The 12,151-nt window shown below is 38.7% G+C and overlaps 1 protein-coding gene across 1 annotated transcript in view; it reads left to right on the top strand.

Annotated features, from left to right (window-relative positions):
- cadm2b (cell adhesion molecule 2b) overlaps positions 1-12,151 on the top strand; it is a gene marked incomplete at both ends in the record, with an annotated part of 236,648 nt that overhangs the window by 149,007 nt on the left and 75,490 nt on the right. The window contains one exon of the mRNA XM_083886195.1: positions 8,000-8,026. Coding sequence (XP_083742321.1) covers positions 8,000-8,026 — 27 coding nt within the window. The remainder of the gene's footprint in view (positions 1-7,999; positions 8,027-12,151) is intronic.

The following is a 12,151-nucleotide window of genomic DNA, read 5'->3' as shown; positions in this document are numbered from 1 at the left end:
ATACTGCAAAAATGATGATTGAAAATGAACATAATGAAATAATGATACTGGGAAACGTAACTCTATGTACAGAGAAAGCAGATTAATGCAGATGAGCTTTTAACTTTTCAGTTTGGGTTAGGTATCGTCAGGTAAATATGGAGCATAAGGTTTCTTCGTATGCAGATGACATACTACTTCATGTCATGGATTCTGCCAGGAAACATATGAAAGTGTGTGTTTGTGGTGTCAGATTCTGCAAAAATTATGATTAAAAATGAACATAATGATATAATGATACTGGGAAAACTTAACTCTATATACAGAGAAAGCAGATTAATGAAGATGAGCTTTTATCTTTTCAGTTTGTCACCACTGAAGTTACCGAGGGACACTGACATGCCCGGGCTGTCCACGGCACCTATTAAAAAAACGGTGTCTCTCGCTTCCACTTGTGATTATGTGTTATGTGTGAGCTGAATATGATGAAGTGCTTCCCTGTCAAAGGTTTACTTACAGCCACACATGGTCCCCGGGGGAGTTTGTTGTCTGACACTGGCAGAGGGAGAGCAGTGACCCCGGCAGCGGCCGGCTAGAGTGACAGGGGTCAAACTCTCTCTGTGCGCGCTAGAGGACAAACGTCCCAGTGGTCAGTTCCACTAATCACCGCGGGGACCAGGCGGAGGAGACGTTCGTTACAGGCCTACTTCAGAAATAAGTCGGAAAGATAAATGAATGTGCTTCCATCCTTTTTTCACTTTGAGGCCTCACACAACGCGAAATGAGCTAACAAGCAGGTCGACTGCTCCAAATTTATACCTCTCGTGACTAAACTGGCCAGAGTCCCATCTCTCTGCCTCATTGTGCTCCTTCTTTGTCTTATTGCTCTCGCGATCATTGACATCCTGTCACCCATTTAATTCATTATTATTTGATTTTTCATCACTTTGTGTCATCGCTTATTGCGATTACCTATCCCACTATTTTATCCTGCTTGTTCCATCCAGTTTCATGTGTATTTATAGTGCCACATTACAACGTATGCATATCAAGTCACCTTGCATAGTAAGGTTTAGGACCAGAGGTGTCAAACTCAAAATGACCAGGGTGATATTTCACAGAATTTCAACGTAAAAGTCAAATGTAAGACTTTTTAAGACTTTTTTTTAAGGCCATAATGAATACAATTTAAGACCCATTTGGCAAAAAGTACAAAAGACATGAAGGAAATTTAGAGCCACAAATCGTTGAACTTGCACATACCCATTTTATGCAAGCAATTCGGCTTAGCTGTGGGCTTTCGTTAAGTTTTCTCCGCTGCTATGCTAAGCTGCAACACACCGCGGCGCGCGCGCAAAGCACGCTAGCTAGTGGTGCTCGATAAATTCTCACCGGGCAGCACAGGTGGCCTACTTTAGTTCCGTGTTGTGGTTGTGTTATCGGCATCCTCAAAAATAGAAACATTTCAAAGTGAGACTGAAGTTTATGCATGTTTTAAATAAAAATAAGTTTTTTCAAGACCTTTCAAAATTGTATTTAAGACCTTTGAGGAGATTTTGGGAGAATTTAAATTCAAATTATTGGATTTAAGACTTTTTAAGACCCCGCGGATACCCTGGATGTATATGTCACAATAAAAACATATATAATTGATAAAAAACAGAAATAAAATTAAGTAGATACTGACATAGAAAACTGTAAAACAAGCTTTTATATCATTTACAATCGAATTTAATACGTTTAAAAATAATCATAATCATACAACAAATGTATTTGTCAACAAATTATTGCATGTTGTGTTAAAAGAAAAAGGATGTCGCAGGATATGTTTTCATTATAGCATGATATTAAGTCATGGGCTCCATGTAATTGATTGGGGGGGCCACATGAGGCCCACGGGCCACCACTTTGACACCTCTGGTTTAGACTCTCAGCCTTTTTCTAGACAGTATTGTAGCAAAAAAAACCAATGTATTGTGAGATAAAGGTTGATAAACTACATCACCCAATCCTCCAGCGAGATTACAAAATGCTGTGCTTGTTTTAAAGGGAAGCTTTTCTATGTAATGCAAATACAATAGGTTTGAATATGCACATTGCATGAATTAGAACAGATTCTAACAGAAGTTACACAATAGGGACTGCAAAATACCGTGTGTCTACATACATGGCGTTGCATTTTGCTAAAGGCTCTCGCGCATTTAGCCGTGCGATAAGTGTGTTAAACACATTGACATTCCCAACAGTGATGTGTGTTGTGTTGCGCGCCCCGCTATCGATTCTCCGCGCGAGTCCTCTCAGGAATGTCAGCGTTCGTCCTTTTTTTTTTTTTTTCTTTCCAGATGGAATTTATTGATATGCTCGCCATGCGCTTGTAAACATTTCCAGTTCACGGCAAGGAGAATCTTATCATGGTGTCTGACTTTGTCAACAGTATTAAATTTGGAGGGAGTCAGAGATTAATAACTTCCACACGGGGAGAAAAATAGGTGGCGGGGCGCGGGCGTGGGGGAGCTTACTGAAAGATTAATGACTGTCAAAAACAATGAATTTCCCATTAGATCGTGGAATGGCATATGTTATACTTGCACGGTCATCCCGCAGTGACCACTCATCATCAGATAAGAGCTCATTCAAGGCTAAGTAAGAAATTACCCATTTCATAGATAAACATTTTGTCCTTTCTGCAAGACTTCAGATTAACTCCCATTTTTTAAGTAAGAGATTGTACTTTTTCATTCACAAACCCACAGCTGTAGGTATCGTAATCACTATTTTGTATTATTTTTATTATCTTTTATGTCGGTTTATTCAATGTTTGACTTGGGGCCAATTCCAATTCCTATCTTAACCCTCAAGCTCAACCCTTAATTTTAACTGGCCCTCAAAACCAAGTGTTGAGGGTTATTTTGTCACTTAGAAATGGGACACCCCTTAATTGCAGATACGTCTTTAGACTGTAGGGGGCAGAATAACGCTAAAGCTGCGTCCAGTCTGTCAACTCCAAAAAAGAAGAAGAAGAAGAACACATTTACGTCAGGATTATTTATTACTATCCGTTTGTCAGTCAAGTTATTAGGTTGTCAGTTGTTTATACGATCACTTGTCCGCACCGGCCGGCTATTGACAAACGATCATAAAATAAAAATAAATGTTACGCAACAATGACGTCAGTAATCCATAATATGGGCCTAAACTAAGATAATACAATGGTTTTCATAATTGTTATATCTCTATTAACAAAGAAAATACTTAATTTGTATCGCACTAGCTTTGCTGCTTTCGACGCCATCTTTCTTATGTGAAAACACGCAATGCATTCTGGGTAGCCCTTGCTCCCGAGGGTGGTCTCGGAAAATCTCAATATTGAGGGCGATACAGCCCTTAAACTTGGCCCTCAACTTAATTTTTCTGAGAATCGGGACAGCACTTGCACTAGAGGGAGCGCATTTTTGAGATTGAGGGTTAAGATTGAGGGTTAAGCAAGGAATTGTAATTCACTCTTGGTGTCATGTTATTATTTTTGCAAAACTGGTCTGGTGGGCATCATGGAGAGAATTGTTTTAGTCTCAACGCATAATATCGAACATGCAAACCCACACAGGGAGCTCATGCCTCTCCAACAGCCTTTCGCGGGCAAACGTGTCATTATTTTTTTACGACGGTTGCCCAGTTTTCAAACACAGCGTTTAAGCAGCGTTTTTGAATACAGAGCACACTTTCAGCAGCAAAGAAAAAAAAAAGTTTAACAACAGGAATAAATGAGAGGTGTGTACTGGGGGAAACAATGGCTCCGGTGACTCCAGCTGAAGGGAACAGTGGCCTGTTAGCTGTTAGATCTTTATCTATAATTGACAAGATGTGTCGGCACACAATGCATGATCGGACCAGAGGTGGAGGAGAGGCGAACACTACGAGAAAGGACTTATTTCTCGAGGAGCTAAGAAGTGTTCTTGTCAGTCAGCCTCTGCCTCCTCAACTAGCGGCACGCTGACCTCCAGTCAGCCAAGATTTAGTCGTGACACACACACGAAATAAAAACTCCAGCTCTGCTTTGTGTACGTTGGAAGTGTCATGTTTTGTGAACAGAAGAAGAAAAAAAAAAGGAGCTGTGAAGTGTCTCACCATTTATTCTACTTGGCTTACTTGAAGCCAAGAAGCTTCCCTTCTTTCCCATTGTGGTCCTCACATCAAAAATGATGATACCTGTGCAGAATATAAAGCAAAAGGGAAACAAACGCAGCAACAAACTTATTGGGAAAAAAATCACTTCAACAACACAGAGTTGGGAACATGTAACAGATGAATTCGATGTCCTTTCTGACGGATTTTTCTGTCTGTTTATCCCGTAATAGCTTTCTTGTAAAATGACTACTATTATTCTTTTATTTGTTGGTGCGCATTTAAACATACACTCTTAGAAATAAAAGTGTTAAGTAGAACCATATAAGGTTCTTCGGCTTGTCCTCATAGGAGAACCCTTTTTGGCTACAGGTAGAACCTTTTTATAAAGGTTCCACCTTGAACCCTTTTGGAGGATTCCACCAAGAACCATTTTAAAACCCTTTATTCAGGAAAGGGGGTTTAAAGGGTTCTCTGGATCAAAATGGTTCTTACTGGAACCATTAGTGTTACCAAGAACCCTTGGAAAACCCTTTCTTCGGGAAAGGGTTTTTCAGAAGCAAATGGTTCCAAGTAGAACCTCAATCCTTGTAGAAGGACCATTTTGGAGGGTTCCACCAAGAACCCTTTTAAAACCCTTTATTCAGGAAAGGGTTCTCTGGATCAAAATGGTTCTTACTGGAACCAATAGTGTTGCCAAGAACCCTTGAAAAACCTTTTCTTCTGGAAAGAGTTTTTCTGAAGCAAAGGGTTCCAGGTAGAACCTCAGCCCTTGTAGAAGTACCCTATTGGAGGGTTCCTTCAAGAACCCTTTTAAAACCCTTTATTCTGGGTTCTCTGGATCGAAATGGTTCTTACTGGAACCAATAGTGTTACCAAGAACCCTTGAGGTTTTTCCAGAAGCAAATGGTTCCAAGTAGAACCTCAGCCCTTGTAGAAGGACCCTTTTGGAAGCCTTATTTCTAAGAGTGTACCTGAACAACATGGATGTCATTTATTCCTTAAAAATGTCTCAAAAAGCAAAGTACAATCTCTCTGTTTTCTCATTTCCTTGAGGAAACAAAACAAAAAGGGAAAAAAAAATATGTGTATTTATGCTGTTTTGAGAAGGTTCTGCACTACAACACCATTGTTCCTCCACGGTGCTTTCAGCATTCGCCTCAGATGCCGCGCAGTCCATTAGTTTGGAGGGTGGTGACACGTCTGGGTCTGGACCTTTTTTTCCCCCCTCTGCTGTTTGGTGCTTTGTCTTATTTGGACACATGGTTCAAGTGGCAATTAGCTTTCAGCGCTGTTTTTTTTTCGCAAGTTAATGGAAAGAGTCCCCTTTTTTTTTTCAAAAGAATCTGTACTTTGGTGGCAAATCTAGCGTTAATCTGCTCCACTCTGAATCCACGTGTAGCCGCGCTCTGTCCTCATTACACCGAACTAAGTGCTTCCACGTGAAGACAGCCATTGTAAGCACCTTTCCCTTGTGTAACCACCGGAGACACAAACAAAAGCGTCTCTCTCACACACTCTCTCTCTCTCTCTCCATCTCTTTCGAGCGGTGATGAAAGGAAATTGTTTACCAATCTGCTTTGTCACTCTGAGCGGGCGTGTAATTTTCACCACAGGTGAAAGTTTAACTTGTTGATATGACTTCCTCTCAGCTCACTGGCAGCCAGATTAGTCCCGACGGAGGAAAGTACGGTGTAAGTGTTGTGATTAGCAGTTTTTACAGCAATTAATTGTGTTGATTAGTCGCCGTATCCCGTGATCCTTTCACTTTAGAAATAAATAAATATATATCTTGGTGACGTAATGGACCGATTTCAAACTAATTAGCCGTGACTGGGTGATCGTACACGAGCTCCAGATAAATACAGAGAGGCTTGTTTGTCTTATATCTGATGATGTAATGCCATAGTTATAGTTGTTTTTGTTGTGTTTTCTCCACTGACTTCATTTGTATTGACATTGAAGTCCCTCGTTCCAGATTTGGATCGTCTGTTTTTGGAAATGCTGTTTCAGGATTATGTTGAACTCCGTTTAGGCCGGTAAGATAAGTTGTTCCACGGTTCTATACTTAACCAATTTTAGAACACAGCTTGGATTAATGCAATTAGGTGTGACTGAACATTTATGGTCTGTTATTTCTGTGCAGCAGAGTGCATAATATGTCACTTCCCTAGTTCACCTCGTTGCAAAACTGCCTGGATCAGATGGTGACTGTCAATATCATTTAGAGCAGCGAGGTGATATGATATAATATCTGTCTTCTAGCAATGTTTTTATAACAGTAATAATAAGACATTTGGTCATATTTGTCCCATTATTAAATGTATCATATACAACATTCAATTATATATTTACACATTTGCTTGGTAGGCAGTGGCCAAAACGGCTCCTGGGACGAATTTGAATTAGAGTTGTTCACACTATTATTTACGTAATTTAAAATAAATGTCTGTTTTTGATATTAATACATTCATTTTGCATCATAAATAGTATTATTAAGTATACGTGTGGTATCATGATGCAACTTTTTGTTCTCTAGGCCGGCCCCCCTCTTGACCACAATAGGTGCGCATTGGCCCCCAGGTCATTTGAGTTTGAGAGCCCTGATTTTGAGAGAATTAAAATTTTGATTTGTCCGCAGTTGACATTAACCGGATTGATAAAAGACAAAGGGACAAGACGAAAAGGCTCAGATGGTCAGAAAAAGTTTCATTCAATATATTCAAAGATATATATATATATATATATATATATATATATATATATATAATATATTCAGAGTTTCATTCAATATATTCAAGTTTCATTCAATATATTCAGAGTTTCATTCCATATATTCAAGTTTCATTCAATATATTCAAGTTTCATTCCGTATATTCAAGGTTTCATTCAATATATTCAGAGTTTCATTCCATATATTCAAGTTTCATTCAATATATTCAAGGTTTCATTGAATATATTCAAGTTTCATTCCATATATTCAAGGTTTCATTCAATATATTCAGAGTTTCATTCAATATATTCAAGGTTTCATTCAATATATTCAGAGTTTCATTCAATATATCCAGAGTTTCATTCCATATATTCAAGGTTTCATTCCATATATTCAGCATTCATTCAATATATTCAGAGTTTCATTCCATATATTCAAGTTTCATTCAATATATTCAAGGTTTCATTCAATATAGTCAAGGTTTCATTCAATATATTCAGAGTTTCATTCCATATATTCAAGGTTTCATTCAATATATTCAAAGTATCATTCAATATATTCAAAGATTAATTTCCTGAACGGCATGCCATAATATGTATATAATTTTCAACAATAAATGACCAAAAAGTACCACTTATGTTCAAATGCATGTGTTATTATTAGTTCAATGGAAACATTGATTTAGCTTAGGGATCCAAAATATAAAATATTATATATATCTTACATACAATATATATATAATATATATACTGTATACTCAGTCATACAATAAATTGCGGAGCTGTTGTGATATAAATAAGTCAAAATGGATGCTGTTGTGTGGTGTTCAGTGGTGACCTTGTCCTATACCGTCATCGCAACAGATAATCTGTGTGTGAATAACTGCTATACTGTGATGACTGCAAGCTACGCCTATAGATGCTGAATGTTGTGTGACTAAAACTCACTTGTTGTGTGTTTTCACCTCCTTTAACGATGTGTATTGAGTCCATTATCTGACATGTCGTGACAGCATGTGGCGCACATTGATACTATATATGCGTACTCCTCTTCATACATCACATATCATTCTATAATTGCCGTCGCCGTGGATACGGCAAAATGCTCGCCATTATCATTAACGCTGCTCTCGCACTGTTTATCTAACCACCGGTTTTCTTCACTTTTGCTCCTTCATGCTTTCAGTGGCTGGGACAAAAAGCAAAGGGAAAGGTGAGTTATTGCCTCCATTTTCTTGCTGCATGATTTATGTCGCACACCGTTTCCCAATAAACAACGTTCGGATCGGCCTTTTATCTCCCCCCAAGAGCCCGGGGAAACATTAACATACGTCGCTTGTTGCACAGTATGCTGGTCATTTATTTAATCTTCACTTCTCAAGGAGAGGTTTTCCTGGACACGATCGCTCTCGCTCTCTCTCTCTCTTTCAACCTGCTTCACATATGTATAGATGCACACGTTCACACCAGGGAGCTGCCCGCTTCACCCAGTCATGCCTTTCCCTCTATTTGACCACTCTGCAGCTCCACTGGAGCAGCTGGAGGGGGGAGGTTGCTCCTGGTTCAAGGACGCCTCAGTGGTGTGCGAGGAGAGAAGCGGCGAGCGCTCCCCCCCCCCGTTTGATTTTCCCAGACCTGATTTCGTATTAAAACCAGAGACCTTCTGGTCACAAGCTCGCTTCTCATGCTTTTTATATTCCTGCCAACCTTCACTCGCTAATGCTTTGTCCTGACTTTTTTTTTTTTTTTGTTTAGTTTTTTTGTGGTTGAGTTATTTACTCCATCGCCACTGATTCTTATTTATTACTAAATAAATTGTCATTTTCTGATTTGTTAGGCACTGAGCTGAGAAATTCAGCCCGCAGAGTGTGTTTATTTGTCTGTCTGCTCTCCCACAAATGACTTCTTCCTCTGAACAAAAAAAACCCCAACACATTTAATCATAGAAAAATCTTCCTTTTATATTGGTATACGTTTTCTTTTATTGCTTGCAACACAGCTACAGTATCAATATCAATACAATAGACTGTATATAAACACTGACATTGCATCCAGTTTGAAGCCCTGAAGTATGCGTAGGGGATGACTCCACTGGATGCGAAAATATAACATTTCAATGCATGTCTATGGGGAAATGTACGGACCGCAGAAGTGACATGAGGAAAAAAAAAAAAATGAATAAAATGTTATTTTTTTAGAGATCTCAAGTTTCCAAAAAAATATGAAAAAAAATAAAATGTAATTGTTTTTTCATAATTTCTCGAGCCTCTCGAGTTTCTAAAAAATTATGAAAAAGAATAAAAAATCCCCCCCAAAAAAGTTTCAAATGTTTTTTTTTCATATTTTACGGAAAGTCGAGATCTTGAATTTCCAAAAAATTATGAATTTTTTTTTTTTCTTTGCAAATGTTTCTTTTCATATTTTTCTTGGAAACTCGAGATTTAAAAAATAAAATAAAAAAATGTGTCTCGTTATTTTTCTCATGTCACATCAGGGGCTCCGTAGAAATTAGCCTAAATCTCACTTTATTTATGGTCCTTTAGTAGTTCATGCTGGACATGGTGGTCATAAGCACCAGCTGTAATCAGCTGATAGCTGATCCCAGTCCATTAGCCATGTTCCAGTCACAGCCACCCTTAAATAACGCTACTCCTTCAACCATTTCTTGCGACCCCAATGCTGCCTCACACTGCTTTGCCACCACCCCCGCAGCCTTAACCGTTCTAAATCAAGCTAAATTAAGCAGGCTCAAAAGTTAAACATGTTATTCAGTGCTTGGCATAGCATTAAGCTTGGTCAATCCAGGGATTATCTAAAGAATGAAGCCATTCATTCAGTATAATGCCATTCCTATGACAAGAATGTTCCTGACCAAAATAATATCAGGAAACATTTTCAGTTTCAGCTCTTCTTTCAAGCACAACTGATGCTAATTGTGTAAATAATAATTATGTCAATTTAGAGGAAAATAGATGATGCAGCAATTAAGGCACATATGAGTGGCTATTAAAGTAGTTCACTAGTGCTTGGTTGCCCGGTTGCAGGTGACGTCTGTGAATTTAACATCCTGTAGTTATTCTTGTTTTGTTTTTCGGAGCAAATTGGAAATTTGAACATGCAGAGTTATGCTGCTCCCGTGCCGCACGGCGAAAATAAATCTCGCTTCTTCACCGTGCCTTATCAATGGTTATACTCCGACATGATTTCGGCCAGTGTTTTTCATCTTTTGTTGTGTCGTTCACTTTTTTTTTATTTTTGGACTTGAACCAAAACCACTGATTAATGTTCGTGTATAAAAAAAAAGCCTTTTTAAAAATGCAGTGTTTTCTAATTACAAAAGTAATTAGGGGGATAGTTTTTAATTAACAGAAGATACACATTCAGCAGCTGCACCTCTGGATTCTTGTTTAACATGGGAAGCCTCTCTTTCAGCTGCACTTTCACGACTAATTACAGTTAATAACCTTTATTAATAATGATAAGGATAATGACTATAATAACCACATGTATCAGTCTTGGATATTGATTAATGGACTTTGTCAGTTTTCCTATTACTATGTAAGGTGTCGAATAATAATAAAAAAAGACACGAGGCCTAGGAAACAGGATTAAAAAAAGATCTATTTATGAATAAAATCTTCTTCTTAGCAGTGGTCATTATAATGGAAAACATGCCTCTGGATTTATTTAACGGAGACCATACAAAGCGATTTATTTGCCCTCCGAGGACTCAACTGAATACGCTGAGAATCTCTTATTATATTGTTTACATCATATAAAGTCGGTAAATTGAGGGAAAATTGCTTCATAACAAAGCATTTTGTGGCTATCGCAAATTAACTTTTCAGCTGGAAGAGGCAAAGGCGTACGGTGAATTTTCACGGCAGCAAAAATACAGCAGAAGGGAAAGAAGAAGCTAAAAGAACTATAGTTGCTCCTTGTTATAGTTAAAAAAAAGGTGTTTATTCAGGCAGGTCCTGTTGCACATATATGTTAGTTATGGAGGTCTACTTACATATATTAACTGGTTTTCATGGTCAAAAACCTCCTAGTTGCTGTAAACGAGACGATAGAAATCCTCTTTTCTGACGCTGTTTCCCAGCCACGAAATTTGAGACTCAACTCTCACACCCAGAAGACAGAGTCTTGTGATTGCCCAGTACTATTCAGCACATCCGCTCTCAGAAGCGCAGCTCCCCCCTCTGGCAAGGTGGATGCACTGCTCCTCATTAACAAAACATTGTTTTAACAATGTTTAAAAATAGCTTCTTCACGACTCCCCGCCGCAGATAATGTAAACCACGGATGTCAAAGTCAAATTAATGACTCAATATGACTCTTATTAAAAGTTCCTGTTTGGTTGTGGAATGATGTTTACTTCACAATAAATGCAAAATGAATACACTATTAAATAAATCTAAAAGTAAGTCAACTAGTGCAGTGCCCGTAGGAAGTATGTGTTCCTATAGCGGGAGCTGAAGAAGATTTTTCAGTTATGGTAACGCATGATAAGGAATGTAAAGGCTAACATAATACAAACACTGTGCAACCTCAGTAGGCACGACGCACATTTTGTGACTGCCAGCCGCAACAGCTAGCTACGCTAATGCTAACCGAAAATTCAAACATTTTGCGTTAATGAGGTTGCACAGTGTTTGTATTATGTTAGCCCTACGCTAATGCTAACACCATGTTCTACCATGTTCAACCATGGTCACCATGTTCTGCGGTGAACGGTGTGGAAATGTCTCACCCACCAGCCTCTTCACTCCCACCTCCCCGCGCCAGACAGCGCAGCTGCTGCTGATGAGCTGCTGCCTGCCTGGTGTAGCGTGATAAATGAGCGAAAATGTTAATTCTTTGACAATCAAGGATGCACACCATCGGACCATGCTCAACCCATATCCAAAAATGTTTAGGGCGATCTGTCTTATTATTACAAAAATATTGCTAGCAAACATAGTTTGTTTTATATTGTTTTTTATGTATGTTCAGCCACACGCGCTGTGTTTAAAAGAAGAGGAGGACATGTTCCATGTTTCAATTGTAACATGATGTAAAGAAAGAGGTGGGCTGCATGTATTTGATTGGGGTTCCACTTGTGGCCCAAGGGCCGCCAGTTTGGCACCCCTGATGTATACATATATATATAACAGACAGTCTTTTCTTGTATGAATGAATGAATGAATGAATGAAAGTAATTTGATCACCTCCAAAAGAGATTTGCTGTTGCACATAAATTTTGCAGCAGTATAATTTCTACAGGACGGGAGTGATCAAGATTTATCACCAGCCTGCTGCGACATTAAATCCAATTTTTGTTGCAATGTTTTCGGGT

This window comes from Microchirus variegatus (genome assembly GCF_963457635.1).
Source record: "Microchirus variegatus genome assembly, chromosome: 3".
Classification (NCBI taxonomy): domain Eukaryota; kingdom Metazoa; phylum Chordata; class Actinopteri; order Pleuronectiformes; family Soleidae; genus Microchirus; species Microchirus variegatus.
This window is presented reverse-complemented; position numbering and strand designations above follow the sequence as displayed.